General features: G+C 44.0%; 2 protein-coding genes across 2 annotated transcripts in view; one reads left to right on the top strand and one right to left on the bottom strand.

Annotated features, from left to right (window-relative positions):
- Positions 1-22,109, bottom strand: part of acsf2 (acyl-CoA synthetase family member 2) — a 38,996-nt gene that overhangs the window by 3,394 nt on the left and 13,493 nt on the right. The window contains exons 3-10 of the mRNA XM_064923992.1: positions 15,699-15,827; positions 15,519-15,572; positions 15,203-15,321; positions 13,560-13,721; positions 13,198-13,294; positions 12,652-12,803; positions 12,416-12,507; positions 12,139-12,215 (exon numbers count right to left, since the gene is read on the bottom strand). Coding sequence (XP_064780064.1) covers positions 12,139-12,215; positions 12,416-12,507; positions 12,652-12,803; positions 13,198-13,294; positions 13,560-13,721; positions 15,203-15,321; positions 15,519-15,572; positions 15,699-15,827 — 882 coding nt within the window. The remainder of the gene's footprint in view (positions 1-12,138; positions 12,216-12,415; positions 12,508-12,651; positions 12,804-13,197; positions 13,295-13,559; positions 13,722-15,202; positions 15,322-15,518; positions 15,573-15,698; positions 15,828-22,109) is intronic.
- LOC135505000 (chondroadherin-like) lies at positions 1,654-11,662 on the top strand. The gene is made up of 4 exons (XM_064923991.1): positions 1,654-2,704; positions 9,516-9,679; positions 9,915-10,063; positions 10,583-11,662. The coding sequence occupies exons 1-3, from the start codon at positions 1,919-1,921 to the stop codon at positions 10,054-10,056; spliced, it is 1,092 nt and encodes a 363-aa protein (XP_064780063.1). The 5' UTR covers positions 1,654-1,918; the 3' UTR covers positions 10,057-10,063; positions 10,583-11,662.

Here is a 22,109-nt window from a genome sequence, read left to right as displayed (position 1 = left end):
CAGGCAAGCCAGGGCATGGGAGCTCAGTGAGGTATGTGGTGCCCCCCTGACAACTGGCACACCTGTACAGTAGGACGGTGCCTGCCCCCTTTCCCCTCTGTAAACCTCGCCCCATACATCTGTCCTGCTGTGGCCTTTCACTAACCAGGGAGTCCTCTTGATAACCTTTTCTTGATTACCGTTTTTAAATTGACAAATTTCAACTGGGTCGTCGGCAGAAGTTGTAAGTTGAGTGAAATGAAGGCTAAGACTTTGAATAGCAGGACCAATGGAGTCAGCAATGGTTTCGTCCTCTGAAGCGCTCGCTAGACGATTCATCTGCTGCCACAAGCACATCCTTCTGAGGGCCAAGTCCAGTAGTGATAGAGTGGCAGAGTAGGGTCATCACTGGTGAACAGAAAGGCATTGAAGGAGCCATTTGGGGATGGTGAGAATGTTCGCCTGGGCAGCCAGGAGAAAGACGTTCCCGATAAAATGCTAGATTTGTTAAGTAAACTCGAGATTCCACTTATCATGAGAGTGTCCATCGGACTCATAAACACACCCTTCTGAGGCCAAAGCGTCATAGGAGCTGAGCCAGCAAGCCCAAGGGCTGAAGTGGACAACTTCGCCCTCTCTCTCCCTCCATCCATTCCTGTCTCTTTCCCCTCATGCTCCTGGTCAATTTCAAGTAGCCAATGGATCAGCGCTCGAGACCAAGGTCTCACATCTGGTTGGTTAAGGCCCACTCAGAGCCACACACACACCTCTGAGTGAAAGCTAATGAAAAATATTGTGATTTCTAAACATACACTATCTGCTGAAACTCAATTCTGCCAGACAGAACCTCGCCTCTATTTGGAAAGTGAGAGTGACCACAAAGACCATTGTAACACCCTACTCCTTTTCAAAATAGTAGAAAATATGCACGCAGGAATGAAACTGAGCATTTGAAACCCTCTTTTAGTGAGGTGAAGAGGGACCATTTCACATTTTTTGGACTTGAAAAGGAGTCCCGCCACTTGCCAACCATCTGGTGAAGATTATGGGTTATAAAACAGCCACAGCCTTTTCCTCTGACTGCAGACTGAAAAACAATAGAGACGTCTGGAACCCTAAACACTGGAACCTTAAATCTCTTGCCTACCGCCTGACTACACTCAGGCAACTATTTTAGAAATGACTGACAATGGCCACGGCCTGTGGAGGGCCTCTTATCTACCCAAAAAAAATCCAGGTAACCTGTACAGGTATACAGACCATTGCTATATGGGCTTGATCCACCAAGACACTATTTGATTTGGAAGCACATTTTGCCCTTCTTGAGAGTGCAATGTTTACACCATTTTTCTGCTTATATAACTAAAATGACCTAGATAGAGATCCTTTGCCTGCTAAACATAACAATCAACTTAAACATATGCACGCACAAAAACTGTTTGATTAAATGTCTCATGCAGAAGATCTGGAAGCTTTTTAGAAATTTTAACCAGAAGTTAGCTGAATTTAGTTGAGCTCCCTATGGTCAGTGGAAGATCCCGAACTGTGTGCGCAGAGTTAAACTCTCAGAGACACTTGACTTCCTCTTGCAGCCGTCTCCACGTAACACCTTGGTGAGCCCTCCTCAGATTTTTCCTCAAATAAATGTTATAAATAGTGCTGTGTTCTGTTCAGCGCCGTGCCGTCCTCCTCTCAAAGCCCCAAGTGAATATTTTTTGCACTGCCCCCCTTTTCTCTCAGTCGCACACTCACTCTCTCAAACCAGCTCACCTCTTGCCTTCCCTCTCTGAATCCTCTCTCTTTCTCTCTCTCGCCCTGAGACTTTCTGGAGGACTTTTTCTAGCTTGGAGTGCCTGCCAAGCAGTGAGAAGAAGCTCTCAGGAAGAGGCAGAAAGACCGATAAGGTGGACAGACACAAGTCTAGAGTAGCAGCGTCAGCATGCGGTGTGTGAGCTTCCTCTCGGTCTGGCCCTACCTGCTGGTCCTTGGCCCGGTGGTATGGGGCGCTCCCAGCCAGTGCCCGGCCCTGTGTCACTGCCACGGGGACCTGCAGCACGTCATCTGTGACAACGTGGGGCTAAAGAATATTCCACAGGTGTCCGAGGCCACCCGTCTGCTCAACCTGCAGAGGAACAACCTGGGCAGCCTGCCCACCGGCTCATTCGCCAGCAGCAAGGGTCTCATCTCGTTGCACATGCAGCACTGCCAGCTCCGCGAGATCGGCGGACAGGCCTTCAAGGGGCTCAAGAAGCTCATCTACCTCTACCTGTCCAACAACGAGATCACCAGCATCAAGCCGGGTGCCTTCGAGGACCTCACCGAGCTCACCTACCTCTACCTGGACGGCAACCGCATCAGCGACCTACCCAAGGGCATCTTCTCGCCCATGATCAACCTGTTTATCCTGCAGCTCAACGATAACAAGCTGCGCGACATCAAGCCAGGCACCTTCGCCGGAGCCAAGGACCTGCGCTGGCTGCACATGAGTGGCAATGAGATGAGCTCGCTGCAGCCGGGCTCTCTGGACGAAGTAGAGAACCTGGCCATCCTGCACCTTGACAGGAACAGGCTGTCCACCTACCCCAGTCTGGCCATGAGCAAGCTGAGAGTGGTGGAGGAACTGAGCCTGGCCAAGAACCCCCTGAGAAGCATCCCTGACAACGCCTTCCAGAGCTTCGGACGCTACATGGAGAAGCTGCACCTGGACGGCATGGGGCTGGAGAAGGTTAGTCTCTCAGATTGTTTGTGGGGTGGGTGTGGGTCCTTTTTGTGGGTGCAAAGTGCTTATTGAGTTGGGAAGAATTAATCGGTGATTGAAACTTTAAGAGAACGGCAAGGCAATAACATAGATGTGGTAAATAAGTCTACTATGAAAAGAATAGAGAACAATTAATTTCAAGCTTTAGAATATTGAACATTTACAACAGATCCATTTCATGCAACCTGAATCTCATTTATTTGACGCAGTTAGCCATTCAGGAGACAGAGAAAGCTTCAGTAAGTACACATATTTTGTATTCTTGTCTACTCTAGCAACCCTGTGGATTAGGGAGGCTCGTTGTTTGTTTGTTTTGGTTCTGGCTTGCCATATTTCATCTGCTATTTATATGTACAGTCTGGCTTGCCACCGGCCAACTCCCTCTTTTCCAGTAGCCAAAAGTTGTTTGTCTTTTCCCAGTTCTGTGGTTGCGTACTGTAGCCTGGGAGGGCAGATAATAATGTGAGGTGGTTTAGTAGATTGCTACCATTCATAATATGATCACTGACAGTTCAAATTTCCGAGAGTGGACTACTCAAATCAAATGTTATTGGTTGCGTACATACTTAGCAGATGTTATTGGTTGCGTACATACTTAGCAGATGTTATTGGTTGCGTACATACTTAGCAGATGTTATTGGTTGCGTACATACTTAGCAGATGTTATTGCGGGTGTAGCGAAATGCTTGTGTTCCTAGCTCCAACAGTGCAGTAATATCTAACAATAATCACAAATCAAAAAGTAAAAGAATGAAATTAAGAAATATAGAAATATTAGGACGAGCATTGGAGTATATATATATTTATTTTTTTAAATACACAGTATCAGTCAAAAGTTTGGACACACCTACCCATTCAAGGGTTTTTATTTATTTGTACTATTTTCTACATTGGAGAATAATAGTGAAGATATCAAAACTATGAAATAACACATGAAATCATGTAGTAACAAAAAAAGTGTTAAACGATATCAAAATATATTTTATATTTGAGGAATGCTTTTCCAACAGTCTTGAAGGAGTTCCCACATGTGCTGAGCACTTGTTGGCTGCTTTTCCTTCACTCTGCATCCAACTCATCCCAAACCATCTCAATTAGGTTTAGGTCGGCTGATTGTGGAGGCCAGGTCATCTGATGCAGCACTCCATCACTCTCCTTGGTCAAATAGCCCTTACACAGCCTGGAGGTGTGTTGGGTCATTGTCCTGTTGACAAACAAATGATAGTCCCACTAAGCCCAAACCAGAATGGATGCTGCAGGATGCTGTGGGAGCCATGCTGGCTAAGTGAGCCTTGAATTCTAAATAAATCACAGACCACCAGCAAAGCACCCCCACACCTCCATGCTTCACAATGGGAACACCCATTCACCTACTCTGTGTCTTACAAATACACAGCGGTTGGAACCAAAAATCTCAAATTTGGACAGATTTCCACCAGTCTAATGTCCATTGCTCATGTTTCTTGGCCCAAGCAGGTCTCTTCTTATTATTGATGTTCTTAAGTAGTGGTTTCTTTGCAGCAATTCACGCAGTCTCCTCTGAACAGTTGATGTTGAGATGCGTCTGTTACTGGAACTCTGAAGCATTTATTTGGGCTGCAATTTCTGAGGCAGGTAACTCTAATGAACTTATCCTCTGCAGCAGAGGTACCTCTGGGTCTTCCTTTCCTGTCGCAGTCCTCATAAGAGCCAGTTTCATCATAGCGCTTTATAGTTTTGCTACTGCACTTGAAGGAACTTTTAAAGGTCTTGAAATTTTCCGAATTGACTTACCTTAAAGAAATGATGGATTGTCGTAATATGGACTTGGTCTTTCACCACCCCTACCTTGTCACAACACAACTGATTGTCTCAAATGCATTAACCTCTTGATGCTATGGGGGCGCTATTTCATTTTTGGATAAAAAGACGTGCCTGTTTTAAGCGCAATATTTTGTCACAAAAAGATGCTATGCTAGACTATGCATATAATTGATAGCTTTGGAAAGAAAACACTGACGTTTCCAGAACTGCAAAGATATTCTCTGTGGGTGCCCTAGAACGGGAGCTACAGGCAAAACCAAGATGAAACGGCATCCAGGAAACCAGCAGGATTTTTGAGGCTCCGTTTTCCATTGTCTCCTTATATGGCTGTGAATGCGAGAGGAATGAGCCTGCCCTTTCTGTCGTTTCCCCAAGGTGTCTGCAGCATTGTGACGTATTTGTAGGCATATCATTGGAAGATTGACCATAAGACTACATTTTCCAGGTGTCCGCCATCGAAATTGGTGCGTCTTTTTCAGCTGCTGGTATTTTTCCATGCGATTCTGAGGGGAAAGCAGGCTTCCATGAACTGCATATCAATGAAGAGATATGTGAAAAAACACCTTGAGGATTGATTCTAAACAACGTTTGCCATGTTTCGGTCGATATTATGGAGTTAATTCGGAAAAAGTTTGACGTTTTGGTGACTGAATTTTCGGTTCGTTTCGGGAGCCAAATGTGATGTACAAAACGGAGCGATTTCTCCTACACAAAGATTCTTTCAGGAAAAACTGAACATTTGGTATGTAACTGAGAGTCTCCTCATTGAAAACATCCGAAGCTCTTCAAAGGTAAATTATTTTATTTATTTGGTTATCTGGTTTTTGTGAAAATGTTGCGTGCTAAATGCTACTCAAAATGCTAAGCTAGCTTAGCATACTCTTACACAAATTAGTGATTTGCTATGGTTCAAAAGCATATTTTGAAAATCTGAGATGACAGTGTTGTTAAGAAAAGGCTAAGCTTGAGAGCAGGTGCATTATTTTCATTTTATTTGCGATTTTCAGAAATCGTTAACGTTGCGTTATGCTAATGAGCCTGAGGCTTTATTCACGATCCCGGATCCGGGGTGGGGAGTATCAAGAGGTTAAGAAGGAAAGAAATTCCACAAATGTAATTTTAAAGGCACACCTGTTAATTGAAATGCATTCCAGGTGACTACCTCATGAAGCTGGTTGAGAGAATGCCAAGAGTGTGAAAAGCTGTCAAGAATATGTAATAAAATATTTTGATTTGTTTAACACTTTTTTGGTTACTACATGATTCCATGTGTTAATTCATAGTTTTGATGTCTTCACTATTATTCTACAATGTAGAAAAAATAAAGAAAATCCCGAGTAGGTGTCCAAACCTTTGACTGGTACTATATGTGTGTGATGTATAGACATTGTGCACTTTCTCCGCATCGCTCTAACTGTAACCTAATAAGATCCTTATGACTTATCCACCCATATGGGAAGAAAATAGGTCACACAGGCTTTGGGTCAGGATGCACGTGCTGAGACCAGTGGGATCTCTGTCTCAGGCTGTTTGTCGGCAAAACAGTTGCCTGTGGTTTTAGCCGGTGTTTTAGCCCTGATTGCTCTGCTCGCCATATGGTGTGGTACAAAGAGATCTCTTCCCCTGAAAGTGTGTAGGTCAGGAGGATTGCACAGTGGTAGAGAGGTGTGGTATTCTAGTCTTGTGTTGCTCCATTCCCATATATAACTGTAGTTGGTTGGTGGACTGTTGGCGCTGAAGATTGGATTCATGTCCAATTTAGCTTGGTGAGGACAAGAAGTGGAGTTGGCGGAGGGATCCGGTCCCTGCTGTTCATATTAAGGAGATATGGGCGACACATACATGCCGTCCTAATTGGGAGATTTGAAACAATGTCAGGTGGCCAAGTGACATCACCTAGTAAGCATCACACTCTTCAGCTTCAGCTCGTACAATACTGTAAACCCAGACACACCATCATACAAGGGTTCCTGAAGCATAGCCCGAGATATCCTTGACCATGCAGTGAGTGGGCGGCGTCGACGCAGGTCTTGATCATTCCTGAGGTTCAGGCTGGTGTGTGAGGTGGGTGACCGCCTCATTACACTTAAATGGTGCAGCCCGACGAGGTTTTTAAGATCTGGCTAGCTTCCATCCTTTGGTGGGGAAGGAGTTTTGAACTGTCATACAGACACTCCAAGGCTATATAGTTCAGGGAACAACAGCAGACACAGTCCAGAGAGCACAGGAAATGGTGTCCTGTCTAGAGATAATCGTCGATCCTACACCTAGTAACGCGTAGCGTAACAATGTAAGAGGTAACAAGGTTGAATGAACCCCAGTCAAGGCCTGAGTGGAGAGATGGGAAAGGCTGGCCTCGAGGCACTTATCACATTTACTGATTGAGGGGTTAGCTTGCTGCTGCCCATTCATTCCAAACTCAAAGTTAATCCAATATTTGAGTTTTTCAAACCATAATACAGTATGGAGAGATTCCACAGGGGAAATGGTAAAATAACAAGCATCTCTCAGGCAGACTGTACCAGTGAAAGTGAGGGGAAAGCAGTGTGAGATGGCAGGGTTTTGGGGTGGCGGGAGGGCACATGGTGGGGGAGAGTAAAAAGCAATTTTCCAGTCAAACGTGGGTATTTTTAGGGTGTTTTTGTTTGCTAGCCCGTATCCAAGCATGTACTGTACCAGCCAAATTCTAGAATTTTCAGTGTGTTTTTTCCCCTTGGAAGGAGGGTCCTGCCAACAGGTCAGTAAGGGTTAGGAGACAGGTAAATAGAGGGTGTTCCGTAGCCCATGAAGGACGGGTATTTTTAGTTTGCTTAGGTGAATGGACAATTGGGCCCTTTGCAAGCGTTCTTGGCAGAGAAGTGGCTCAGAGAGAGACTAAAAAAAAGAGAGCAAAAACAACCTGGCCACGCTGGAAGTCATCCATCTTCCATCGCTGCAAATTACTAGAAACCTCCACCTTGGCACTTGCGCCCTTCCGCAGTGGAAATTTCCAAAAGACACCTCAATCAACAGCCTCCTCTCTTATAGACTTACATAACATGTTGCAAAAGCCCACCCTCCTCTCACGGCTGCCCCCGGAACCTCCTTCTCTCCCTGTTAAGAGGCTAAGAGCCAACCCACTGGACAAACGGGTTGAGTCAACGTTCTTTCAAAGTCATGTCAACATTTTTGACGTGGAAAATACATCGGATTTGGAAAAACGTTTTGAGAGTCAAATTTCAACCACAGGATTATGCCATCATGTTAACCAAATTTCAACATAGACAAACCCTGTACACATTCCCCTAAAATTATACCTTGAAAACAACATCAGATCTTCAACATTTATATCCACTATCTAAAAAAACAGGCCGGGCAGCACCTCCTACTGGAGAACTGATCTATCTACTGCTACCTGTTGGTCTCCCATCCAAGGTTTCAACTAAGCCCTGCTTAGCTATGATATTTGTCACTGACTATTACCAATGTGCTATGATGAGATTGATTGTTAAGATCTCACTCATGCTATCAAAGTCATTCCAAAAGGGTAGGTTTAACAGAACAAATGAAATGTGACCATACTTTCACTCATATCATCAATGATGCTATTTAGGCCTATATAGCATTTACAAAGTTAACAACTATTGTTTCAATTCAACCCAGAATTCAACTAAAAATTAACAATACAGTAAGCCTAGAGTTTCAAGCTCAGGTTGATTGAAAAGGACAGTTATTTTTGTAGACAAGTTAACAAATGATATGTTGAATTCATGTCTCCAACTCAACCAAAAATACAAAGTTAAAGAATAGGATTAAGCCCATCCAAGAAGTAGATATGCCTATATCTCCTTTTAAAATGTTGATATTTGGTTGTGTTGTCAACCAAACACAATTCAATATTACTTTTGTAATACAGTAAATAGCCTAAAGTTATCTTACAAACTAATGTAACATTCAACCTAAAAATGAGTAACACATCCATGGCCATATTAGGGTTACTATAACTATACATTTCTTTATATGTAATCATATAAAGCGTGAATGTTCAAGATAGCATGCATAGGTAATTGCAAGTCTGTGGAGATCCTCACAATTGCTGTAATATTCTGTGCAGAATCTTGAACATCATTGATCACTTGCACCATGTACTTTTTATGTAATCTCAATTGCAAGCTAGGTCATTTGGTTCTGCTATTAAATGAAGCACAGTGATAGATATTTAATTTATTTACACAACAAATAAACCTTGACATTGTATTCCCCTTTGCTGCTTTTAAAATGGTTGAAAGCGTAGCGATACACGTTTGGGTGACAACTAAACCAAAAACCAGACATTGTTTTTCAGTTGGAATTTGGTTTTGCTCTTAGATGATTGAAAGTACAGTGATAACACGTTGGAAATTCAACTAACTTTTTTGAGTGGGTGAATATAGGTTATAATCCCATTGATCAACGTCTCAACCAAATATTACCCTATTATTCACGTTGAAACAAAACACGGTGAACATCAGCTCATCTTGCACCTCTGTGGAGTTTTTAGCAGCCTCACAAATGCGTATGAAGTTTGGGAGAAGGGAGGGGTGAGACAGTCCAGTTTACATAAGCAACAGTACAGGAACCAGTTATGAGTGGAGGCTTTCATGTCAGACAGAGTGACATTGCTGGAGAAAAAAAAACAATCCCCTCTACCAAGCATCGCTGTCTGCCCTATGACAGATATTAAGGATGAGGTCTAACTGCAAATTCTACATCCATTTACAGCACCAGGCATGCCTTCCCTGCAATGTGAGAAAGGGGAGATCTACCTTACTGTTGAGTTCAGGGTTTCAATCAGTCACATGAAGCTTTTATACTTGCAATTAACTACTTTTGGATTTGAGGGACGAGACTATTCTTGGTCATGACATTATGGTTTAAATATCTCTCGTCAAAGTCTACCTCTTCTGATGAAACTGAATAGCCTCCTATACTGTGTCTTATATCTGTCTGCCTGTAGTTTTCTGACGGGGCGTTCAACGGCATGACGGCCATCAAGTCTCTGCACTTGGACAACAACAGGCTCAAGTCCCTGCCCAAGAGCCTGGAGTTCACCAGCATCACCAACCTCACGCTCGCCAACAACCCCTGGAGCTGCACCTGCATGCTAGCCCCTCTGCGCAAGTAAGTAATGACCTCCCCTTTACACACACATACAGTAGGAAATCTTACCTTGAACTGACACAATAGAGGTAGAAAACCCACACACAGACAGTTGTCTATTTGATATGCACACTAAACGGAATCCATGAATACATTTCAACATTCTAAAACCTTGATTAGCAAACATATTATCCAAACCGCGAGAGAGAACTTCCAAGACCCTGTATGTCTGATTCTCTCGGTTTCCCTCCACTAGGTGGATGGATTCTAGCCGCCAGCGCCCTGATGCGCTCTGTGCCGCTCCGTCCTCACAGAGAGGAAAGCAGATCAGGGACAGCTCTGCCTTCAGCGACTGCACAGTTAAGACAAAGAGAGCCAAGAAGGGCACACGCCATTAAAACACAGGTAACCTGACTAACGATGACTCGACGAAATACAAAACTAGTCCGTAAATAGGCAAGTTGAAACCTCAGTCAAGTGAACTTATGACCTGAGCTTAGCAAGCTTAAGAGTTTCTCAGTATCAAACTTGAGATGTTGCAGTCCTATGCATTTACCCAAGAACAGCTTGTCAAAGGATTTCGATTGTGATACATATTTCACATTTTTGTTGGTCCCCTTCTGGCTTCAATGCTTTCCTCACGGTTTGAATTCTTACAAAGGATTGTATTTATGTGTTTGGGGACTTGGCACAACATGACATTGGATTGAAACGATAGCACTTACGGTCGGTGGATGGGTTTGGACCGGTCTAGCTTGATATTCTTCTTTTCCCTCAGAACTTTGTCTTCTGTCCTCTGGCTGTTATTTTCCGTCTTGGCCTTGGGGTCCTGTCCAGAAAAGAACTGTGTGTCCCGGTCATGGCGTTGAACAATAGGAGGGCAGACTGTTTGACTTGGCTGCTGATGTTTGTGTCTTTCCACAGGAGACGCTGCCTGAGGGGAAAGGCCTGTCCAGGTGACGGGCTCAGTACGTGTGCAGAGAAAGAAAGCGACGCTAACTGCTACTTAAAAGACCGTCCATCTCACTATCTGCCAAATATCATGCATCCCACAACCAACATTCAGATGAGCAGCCATGTTGACTCTCCTTCTCTCGCTCTCCCTAAAGCCGGCTTTACACCCTCACCTCTCAGGACCCCATCACCTGTTGCCACAGCAACGGCCTGCATCATCCCCCAAGCCCCCCCCCCTAACAACCTTCCAAATGGAATGTTCCAGGCCAGGTCTCCCTTTTATTTAATGTGGTTCACTCGGTTGGTCATGTCTTGCTTCTCCCATGAGAAATTCTGTCAGACTGAGAAAACAACATCCTGAAAGGACTGTAACCGTAAAACGGACCTTGACATAGTGACTTGACCCGACTCCTCTCAAAACTCTGACCAAAGGTAAATGACACAACACAGCGCAGGCGGCTAAGGACTTCTTCTGAAAGGGTTTGAGATAATGGAGCAACGGCAAGTTGAAAAGGAGCATAGTCAGAGATGACAAAGAGAGGAGTCCAGTTCTCCAGCGGTATCTTTCGTTTAAAGACTGTCCTTTGTATGTATTCAATCTCCCAAGAGATACAACAACAAAAAAATCATGCTTACATGAATGGAGGTTGGAAGTGTTTGCAGTGCCTTTAGGTCTGTTACCACAGGAGGACATGTTGTACAGTTCAAAATGGATTAGAGAATAGGTAGCAGAGGTGTCATGTCTGAGTCTTTGACTAAATAATATACTATATATTTAGCCTTTTCCACCCCCCCACTCCCACTGCTGTGGCAATGCTTACACTGTGTGACATTTCATTTAAAGTAATTGATTTACATTGAAAACAAGATTCTTTCCACTGCTAAATCAATGGATTATCTATAGGCATTGAAGACTTCCCAAACTCTGGGAGCATGTAGGTACCCCCCTTTCCCTTTCATAACTCTTAATATTTGACTCTTCAGCATTTAAAAAAAATGTATATTGAACATCATATTTTGGGGGGACATTAAGAAATAAATATGTAACCTTATCTTGTCCAGATTCCATTTTCAACTACTCTGCGCTAACATATTAACAGAGAGATAATGTCATAGGAGCGGCCGACCTTACTCCCAGGGAGCTACAGAGTTTGGGGGTTTGTCCCAGCCCAACACGAGCACACCTGCTTCAACTAATCCAAGTCTGGATGTGTAGCTTATTAGCAAAAGCATGTGAGTTAGTGCTGGGCTGAAACAAACGCATGCCCATCCTGTAACTCGCTAGGAGTAGAGGTCGGCACACAACTCTGCAATAATGAATCTGGAAGGACGCTCTCATATGAAAATGTCTCCCTCTAACGAAAAAAATATATTAACTGTACCCAGCAGTGAAGGTCCTGAAGGGTTACCCCACAGCTGGTTTTGAGCTTCCACCTCTAACCAGGGACTGACTCAGGCCTAAATTATATTCAGTAATCATTTAGCTAACTTTAAGCAATTAACTTAATTAAGAAAACATTACTCACTACGAACTCCTTAATGCCCATGGTAGAAATGACCTTCTTCACTATTTCAGGTGGACACGGGGAACCAGCCATGATGCCTAAAATGCATAAATAAACACATCTAAGATACAGTACATTTGATATAACCAATATAAAGATTGCTCAATAACGGTCCTACAGGACCCCCGAGTATATGCAGGATTTCATCCCAATCAATGGCCATCCTTCAATCCAGCCGATTTCCAGGATATGATTAGAACAGAAACAAATGAGCGGAGTTAAAAACATGATCTCTCACCTCCCTCCACTGACGACAAGTCAAACTTGGCCAAGTCAGGCTGGCCCAGCATGTCGATGTACATAGTAGGAGTGCCATAGACAAAGGTACACCTGGTGGAGGGAGGGGGTGGAAAAGTGGATACACTTGATCGAGGCACAAAGCACACAACCTACACCACAGTTTACTGTCCCAGAAATGTCCTCAATAACACTGAATGCATGTTTACCACCAGGACTTAGTTATTTCTGCCATACCTTTCACTCTCCATAGCTGCCAGGTTGGCACGTCCGTCGTACCCGGTGGAGGGAGAGACCAACGTGATGCCATGCGTGGCCATGACAATGCCACCACCCACCGAGCCGAAGCAGTGGTACATGGGCACAGGCAGGCACACGCGTACCTGAGACTGAGGGGACATATCATATCAAATGTATGTGTCACATACACATGGTTAGCAGATGTTAATGCGAGTGTAGCGAAATGCTTCTAGTTCCGACAATGCAGTAATAAACAACGAGTAATCTAACCTTGCAGTAATCTAACATGGATTAAAGATTACCCCAATGACTCTATGGCTATGTTTAGACAGGCAGCCAAATTCTGATTTTTTTTCTTCACTAATCGGTCTTCTGACCAATCAGATCAGCTCTGAAAAAGATCTGATGTGAAAGTATCTGATGTGATTGGTCAAAAGACCAATTAGTGTAAGAAACAACATCTGAATTGGGCTGCCTGTCTAAACGCAGCCTAACTAACTCATTGTCTGGAATCATATGTGTCTGTGTAGGCAGGGCACTCACCCTCCAGTCATATCCAAGTCGCATGCCAATGAAGTAGGCATTGTTGACGATGTTGTGGTGGGAGAGGGTGGCACCTTTAGGGTTCCCCGTCGTGACATCAGACCTGACATCAGAGAAATAGTGGGCACAAAGCAATGCATATTCGCAAATGCACTTGAATAGGTCAACTGGGGCATGCACAGGGGACATGCATCATGACGAAATACTGTTGAGTATTATGATTCAGATCCCTGTCAGAGGATTTAACATGAATTCACAGTATAGATTTGTTGGACACCATGACCATGTAAAGACGACATGTGAGCACAGGATCAAATGGGAAGAATAGAGAGTGAGAGTATATACAGTTTACTAAAAGTACCGATGTGAACTGAATATTGATGGGGTCGTCGAAGGACAGTTTCTTCTGCAGCTCCTCCAGCTGCTGCATGTGCTGGCTGCTCCCTGCCTGCATCACGTCCTCTAGGTGGTACATCCCCGGCTGCCGGCTGTCTGTCACTATCACTGTGTGGAGGTCAGGGAGTCTGAGGAGGAAGGGTCACACGTAACAAAACATTCAGATAGAAATACATTATGTAGAATAGAACAGATAATTGTGTGAGCTCAGTGGAGTGCAATGTAACTAAAGCTGAGCGATTATCTGACATTTTGGTTATTTTTAAACAACTAATTGAAGTCTGTTTGTATTTTTTTCTGTGAGTTTAATAAGCACATTACACAGTTTCTGTAGAGATAAATCATATCAAGCCCCAACTGTGCGATATAGTAGGAAGTTGTAGTTTCCAACAGGCCAATATTCTACTTAGTTGAGTGCAGATAATGTGGCAATTAACTACAATGACCATAATTCATTGCGGGCAAAAAAATTTGTTCTGTGTTTTTTTATTTTTTACAACTGCTATGTAAAAGAGAGAAGAATGCGCAATCTAGTGGTATCTCTACTGGAAAATACAAGATCTAAGTTAGGGATGGGCAACTTTGATGGGGGTGCACATTTTGACATTCGGTGGTAGAGAAAATGGAAGTTTTAAAGCAAATTTGCTGCAATTCTACACATTTTGCCATGGGGCAGAGAAGAAATGTTTGCAGTTTTTTTATATGATATATGAGTGAGACTTAAAAAAAAAAACATTAGTCAATCAGTGGGTGGCCCCCTGGCCAGTAATTCAACCGTGATAGTAAGTTTAGATATCTGGCCACTAAACAAAGCAATCTAAAAATGTTTTGCTGACATGGGCTAATTGACTGACTATCAGTGACTTCTAACAGTAAGGTGAGACGAAAGAGTTTCTCCCCCAAAAAATATATATACATATTAGTATTACATTTTTTATTGATCCGAAAGCCTTCAATAGGGGCGCCGCTAGTTGCCCATTCCTGATCTAAGTGTTTGACAGTTGGTATTTAGCAGTCATAAAAGTATGCCTTATTTACTGAAGAATAATTACTAAAATAGTGATTTTGCCAGACAGCATATAGAGCTCTATTGAGAAGATGACTTGGAATGAAATAATAAAGTCATCAAATGAAACAAATATACACAACTGAAATATTTTAGTAATGTGAATAAATGATGGTTAATAAGTGAAAAGCAGTTATGGCAAGTCACCTCCATCATGGGACTTTCCTTAATTGTTTTACTCTGCGTTCTTACAGCATTCAACCCACAAAATGTGTATTGCATTTAATGTTGTTTTTTTCCTCCGAAAAACATAATTATTTTTCAAACTGAACCGACCTCAAAAAGCTCTAGTCGCTCAGCACTAAATGTAACAAAACATTCCGATAGAAAAACATGTAGAACAGACAGCCATGCTTCTCAGTCATGTAGAATAGATCAGAGAATCGTCTGAGCTGTAGAATTTTTTTCTTTCTGCAATATTCAGTGCTTTGCACCCACCAGAACACAACCCATTGTAATTTGATCGTCATTCAGTGTAACTGAAATTGTGTTATTTCGTCAAAAGAAGAGTTGTGATTGTATATGAAAACAGGGTGGTCATACCTGGCACTCTTGACCGATCCTGGGATAGCAGTGTCCATCTCTGGACAGATCTGCCTGAGCATGTCACAGTACTTCTGGGTCTTAAACTGGGTCGGGCACACAATGGCATTGCATCCAACCTGGACCAAAGCAGGAAACTACATCATTACCACCAATGAACACACTTATTACCACCAATGAACATCATCAACATCATTGCCTTTATCCTCATAATAAACTGTTTAATTAGCAATAATCTCTGCACCGTACTTAATAGTGCCACACCCAGTGCAACTTTCATGGAACAAAACATGACGTGGCAACTCAAGTGACCCACCTTCCTCAAAGCAAACTCCAACTCCTGCACCTGATAGGCTGGGTTCACAGACACCTGTCAGAAGACAAAGCATAACCACTGAAAACATCCACTTTAATGTACTTGACTTCACAATTGAGGTTGAAAAACCTCTTTCCCCTGTTAAGATTCCTCCTCCATGCCACCAGTGTCAGCGCTCACCAGTATGATGCCAGCCTTGGCTGACGCAAACTGGAACAGGACCCACTCATATGTGTTGGGTCCCCACATGCCCAGTCGGTCCCCCCTCTTCAGTCCCAGTGCCAGGAGGCCTGCAGCAGCCTGGTCCACCTGAGCCATAATGGAGCACCATCAGCACAAAGAGGTAATGGTAATCAATGCATAGCTGGACGCTAGAAAGCGATTCACAGCAGCATTGCTGAAAGAGACAGGGGAATTGAGAGAGACAGTTGAGTAAAACAGTAACAAGAGATATGGTAAAACATATCTAAAGGGATATTTTGTAGTGCACATTTCAACATTGAATTAATCAGAACCGCATAAAAAAACTGCAGAAATACATTATTGATTACTATGACTATCAATAGAATCTAAACCAAACTGAGTGAGCGACACAGCTGGTTGTTACCCAAACACGTGACAATTCTTTATCGCCTAATGAATGTTTAACTTCAAAAGTCAAGGTTTGGCTATCTGAACTCTACACACACTATGCACCGTGAAATATCATGGGTAGCTGTATCCACAGCAGGTAAGTGCCGTAGAAATCACTTTCTAATCAGATACCAGTAACTGCCTGGTTACCGTAGTCCCAGGACAAATACTGTTAATACGTTTGGTGTCATTGGTCACATTTGAACTTAGTTTAATGCTTTCATAACCTGGAGATCACACCAGGTTAGACTTTGCCTCCAACCCAGCTCACTGCATTCTTCCAACCATTGGGGTCTTGTTAAATAGCCACAACTGCTTAAGATAACCCAAACTCAGCAAAAAAAACATCCTCTCACTGTCAACTGTGTTTATTTTCAGCAAACATAACGTGTAAATATTTTTGTGAACATAACATTCAACAACTGATACATAAACTGAACAAGTTCCACAGACATGTGACTAACAGAAATGGAATAATGTGTCCCTGAACAAAGGGGGGGTCAAAATCAAAAGTAACAGTCAATGCAGCTGGTGGCCACACCAGATACTAAGTACTGCAGTGGATCTCCTCCTCATGGACTGCACCAGATTTGCCCATTCTTGCTGGGAAATGTTACCCCACTCTTCCACCAAGGCCCCTGCAAGTTCCCGGACATTTCTGGGGGGAATGGCCCTAGCCCTCACCCTCCGATCCAACAGGCCCCAGACATGCTCAATGGGATTGAGATTCGGGCTCTTCGCTGGCCATGGCAGAACACTGGCATTCCTGTCTTGCAGGAAATTATGCAAAGAACGAGCAGTACGGCTGGTGGCATTGTCATGCTGGAGGGTCACGTCAGGATGAGCCTGCAGGAAGGTTACCACATGAGGGAGGAGGATGTCTTCCCTGTAACGAACAACGTGGAGATTGCCTGCAATGACAAGCTCAGTCCGATGATGCGGTGACGCACTGCCCCAGACCTTAACGGACCATCCACCTCCAAATCAATCCCGCTCCAGAGTACAGGCCTCGGTATAACTCTCATTCCTTCGACGATAACCGCGAATCCGACCATCACCCGTGGTGAGACTAAACTCATCAGTGAAGAGCACTTTTTGCCAGTCCTGTCTGGTCCAGCAACAGTGGGTTTGTGCCCATAGGTGACATTGTTACCGGTGATGTCTGGTGAGGACCTGCCTACAAGCCCTCAGTCCAGCCTCTCTCAGCCTATTGCGGACAGTCTGAGCACTGATGGAGTGATTGTGCGTTCCTTGTGTAACTCGGGCAGTGGTTGTTGCCATCCTGTACCTGTCCCACAGGTGTGATCTTCAGATGTACTGATCCTGTGCAGGTGTTGTTACATGTGGTCTGCCACTGCGAGGACCGTCAGCTGTCCGTCCTTTCTACCTGTAGCGCTGTCTTAGGCGTCTCACAGTACGGACATTGCAATTTATTGCCCTGGCCACATCTGCAGTCATCATGCCACCTTGCAGCATGCCTAAGGCACGTTCATGCAGATGAGCAGGGACCCTGGGAATCTTTCTTTTGGTGTTTTTCCAGAGTCAGTAGAAAGGCCTCTTAGTGTCCTAGGTTTTCATAACTGTGACCTTAATTGCCTACCGTCTGTAAGCGGTTAGTGTTTTAACGACTGTTCCACAGGTGCATGTTGATTAACAAGCATGGGAAACAGTGTTTAAACGCTTTACAATGAAGATCATTTAGTTATTTGGATTTTTACAAATTATCTTTGAAAGACAGGGTTCTGAAAAGGGGACGTTTCTTTTTTTGTTGAGTTTATGTCAATGAAGTAACAGATTCCTTTTTTAAATCTACAGAACAAAAGAGCATCATGTGCAACAGTCGATAGTAAACAGTGATGAATTCTCATCAAATCAACCCCTTCTCTAAATTTGTTTTGGGCTGAATCTCCTCCTCGTATTTGTTTTGGCTCTGTGTGTGATGTCAGCGCTGCATTTGCGAACTCGTGCAATGCTGTTTCCAACTGAACGAGAGGGGAGAGACAGCTGATGTATTGACGTCCAATCAACCTGATGTTCCCTTTTGTGCAACCCCTTGTGTAATGGAAAATGATTTGATTCATTATTTCCATGTATTTGATAAACTGTTGATATGGATTGATATGTACTAAACATGATCGTAGGTGCGGGGAGATGCATTCCCTTTGTGGAATGGAAACGGGAGTTAACCATGTATGTATCAGGTATGAAGATAAGACCCAGATGAAGACATGTCAAATTAACAATGGTTTAAGAATGCAGCAGGGGCAGGCAATAAGACAGGTCAAGGCAGGCAGGGTTCTGTAAACCAGAGGTGGGGCAACGGTACCAGATGACAGGCAGGCTCAAGGTAGGCAGAGGTACAGGTCGGCAGGCTAGCTCAGGGTCAGGAACAGGCAAGGGTCAAAACTAGGAGGGCGAGAAAAAGGGAGACTGGGAAAAGCAGGAGCTGATAACAAAAACGCTGGTTGACTTGACAAACTGGCAACAGACAAACAGAACAAAGGTATAAATACACAGGAGACACCTGGGGGGTGGGCGACACCTGGGGGGTGGGCGACACCTGGGGGGGGTGGAGACAATCACAAAGACAGGTGAAAGATCCTGGTGTGACAGTATGTTTAAGTACCATATTTAAATAAATAGTTTTTCACTACAATTATCTGTTGCAAATAAGTACCGATGTTCCCATCTTTGACCTGTTTAACTGCCAGTATCAAATGCCTGCCTGTACTGTGGCGGACTGCAATAGCATCGAACAGTCCCCGCGATATGCAACTGTTCAGGGAAGTCAGGAACCAATACACGCAGTCAGTCAGGAAAGCTAAGGCCAGCTTCTTCAGGCAGAAGTTTGCATCCTGTAGCTCCAACTCCAAAAAGTTCTGGGACACTGAAGTCCATGGAGATAAAGAGCACCTCCTCCCAGCTGCCCACTGCACTGAGGCTAGGGAGCACGGTCACCACCGACAAATCCATGATTATTGAAAACTTCAACAAGCATTTCTCAACGGCTGGCCATGCCTTCCGCCTGGCTACTCCAACCTTGACCAACAGCTCCGGCCCCCCCGCAGCTCCTCGCCCAAGCCTCTCCAGGTTCTCCTTTACCCAAATCCAGATAGCAGATGTTCTGAAAGAGCTGTAAAACCTGGACCCATATAAATCAGCTGGGCTTGACAATCTGGACCCTCTATTTCTGAAACTATCCGCCGCCATTGTCGCAACCCCTATTACCAGCCTGTTCAACCTCTCTTTTCTGAGATCCCCAAGGATTGAAAGCTGAGTCATCCCCCTTCAAAGGGGAGACATTGGACCCAAACTGTTACAGACCTATATCCATTGCCTATCTAAGGTCTTCGAAAGCCAAAGGGGAGACACCCTGGACCCAAACTGTTACAGACCTATATCCATTCTGCCTTGCCTATCTAAGGTCTTCGAAAGCCAAGTCAACAAACAGGTCACTGACCATCTCGAATCCCACCGTACCTTCTCCGCTATGCAATCTGGTTTCCGAGCCGGTCACGGGTGCACCTCAGCCACACTCAAGGTACTAAACGACATCATAACCGCCATCGATAAAAGACAGTACTGTGCAGCCGTCTTCATCGACCTTGCCAAGGCTTTCGACTCTGTCAATCACCATATTCTTATCGGCAGACTCAGTAGCCTCGGTTTTTCGGATGACTGCCTTGCCTGGTTCACCAATTACAGACAGAGTTCAGTGTGTCAAATCGGAGGGCATGCTGTCCGGTCCTCTGGCAGTCTCTATGGGGGTGCCACAGGGTTCAATTCTCGGGCCGATTCTTTTCTCTGTATATATCAATGATGTTGCTCTTGCTGCGGGCGATTCCCTGATCCACCTCTACGCAGACGACACCATTCTATATACTTTCGGCCCGTCATTGGACACTGTGCTATCTAACCTCCAAACGAGCTTCAATGCCATACAACACTCCTTCCGTGGCCTCCGTGGCCTCCAACTGCTCTTAAACGCTAGTAAAACCAAATGCATGCTTTTCAACCGATCGCTGCCTGCACCCGCATGCCCGACTAGCATCACCACACTGGATGGTTCCGACCTTGAATATGTGGACACCTATAAGTAAATAGGTGTCTGGCTAGACTGCAAACTCTCCTTCCAGACCCATATCAAACATCTCCAATCGAAAATCAAATCAAGAGTCGGCTTTCTATTCCGTAACAAAGCCTCCTTCACTCACGCTGCCAAGCTTACCCTAGTAAAACTGACTATCCTACCGATCCTCGACTTCGGCGATGTCATCTACAAAATTGCTTCCAACACTCTTCTCAGCAAACTGGATGCAGTTTATCACAGTGCCATCCGTTTTGTCACTAAAGCACCTTATACTACCCACCACTGCGACTTGTATGCTCTAGTCGGCTGGCCCTCGCTACATATTCGTCGCAAGACCCACTGGCTCCAGGTCATCTACAAGGCCATGCTAGGTAAAGCTCCGCCTTAGTTCACTGGTCACGATGGCAACACCCATCCGTAGCACGCGCTCCAGCAGGTGTATCTCACTGATCATCCCTAAAGCCAACACCTCATTCGGCCGCCTTTCGTTCCAGTACTCTGCTGCCTGTGACTGGAACGAATTGCAAAAATCGCTGAAGTTGGAGACCTTTATCTCCCTCACCAACTTCAAACATCAGCTATCTGAACAGCTAACCGATCGCTGCAGATGTACATAATCTATTGGTAAATAGCCCACCCATTTTCACCTACCTCATCCCCATACTGTTTTTATTTATTTACTTTTCTGCTCTTTTGCACACCAATATCTCTACCTGTACATGATCATTTATCAATCCAGTGTTAATCTGCAATATTGTAATTATTCGCCTACCTCCTCATGCCTTTTGCACACATTGTATATAGACTCCCCTTTTTTTTCTACTGTGTTATTGACTTGTTAATTGTTTACTCCATGTGTAACTCTGTGTTGTCTGTTCACACTGCTATGCTTTATCTTGGCCAGGTCGCAGTTGTAAATGAGAACTTGTTCTCAACTAGCCTACCTGGTTAAATAAAGGTGAAATAAATAAAAAAAAATAAAAAAAATGTTATGAATAAAGTTTGAACCCAGACTGAGCCGAGGGCCCACTGATAATGTACAGTATCCGTGAAACTGTGTGATTCTGTACCACAGTGATGGGCAACTGGCGGCCGCCCTTTCGTAGGCCCGCGGATTAGTGATCCGCAGGTTGACTCATAACCTGCAGCGTGGCAGTCGGGTTTAAATATTGTGTGTATGTAGGGATGGTGTGTGGCAGGTGGGTTGAATAAAGAGAAAACAATACATTAGGGCTGCCAGCTTTTGAAGAAAGCTTGGAGTGAGATTTCCTATGTGAATTTCATTCCCCCCTGGCACAACCCCTGGAGGGGATATTTATTTTACTGTTTAAAAAGCTCATTTCTTGCATTTCTATGCATTTTGACATGGCTCAGGCCTATGACCAGGGTGGAACATTTCAAAATAAAAACCACAGGTCAGGTGAATTGAACATCAAATGAACCCTAAAAATTGGACGACATTGTTACTTTGAAATTTTGGGGGAATGGCATTTAAAGTATGCTAATATTATTTTTTAGGTGGTTTGACACTTTATTCAGACAGTAATTAAATTAGTTAAGGAGACAGGTAAATGCTAGAAACAGTTGGAAGGTTGAAAGCAGAGATCACCTGTTCTCAGGTGAAATGTTGTATACGACATGTTACCACTACACAAAAGCTCTCCACAGGAAATATTAACGGTTGATGGCAGTGCATAGCCAAATCATAGATTGCAGTCTGCTTGTCCATAGACTGCTTTTAAGATGAATACAAAATGTTTGTATTCTTTTGTCATTTGGGTGAACTGTTTAAAATAGGGATGGAAAAAAAGACCAGAGTAGGCACATTTGCTATTTATCGCAACAGTAGAGTTGAAAAGTCCATAATT

Source organism: Oncorhynchus masou, chromosome 18 (assembly GCF_036934945.1).
Source record: "Oncorhynchus masou masou isolate Uvic2021 chromosome 18, UVic_Omas_1.1, whole genome shotgun sequence".
In the NCBI taxonomy this organism is placed as follows: Eukaryota; Metazoa; Chordata; class Actinopteri; order Salmoniformes; family Salmonidae; genus Oncorhynchus; species Oncorhynchus masou.
The sequence above is the reverse complement of the archived record's forward strand: the minus strand, read 5'-3'. Positions and strand labels throughout refer to the sequence as shown.

Excerpts from the sequence above, each read along its gene's own strand:
- LOC135505000 (XM_064923991.1), top strand. The coding sequence starts at position 1,919 with ATGCGGTGTGTGAGCTTCCTCTCGGTCTGGCCCTACCTGCTGGTCCTT. Across the intron at positions 2,705-9,515 it reads ACGGCATGGGGCTGGAGAAG|TTTTCTGACGGGGCGTTCAA; the intron begins GTTAGTCTCTCA and ends GTCTGCCTGTAG. Across the intron at positions 9,680-9,914 it reads ATGCTAGCCCCTCTGCGCAA|GTGGATGGATTCTAGCCGCC; the intron begins GTAAGTAATGAC and ends TCCCTCCACTAG.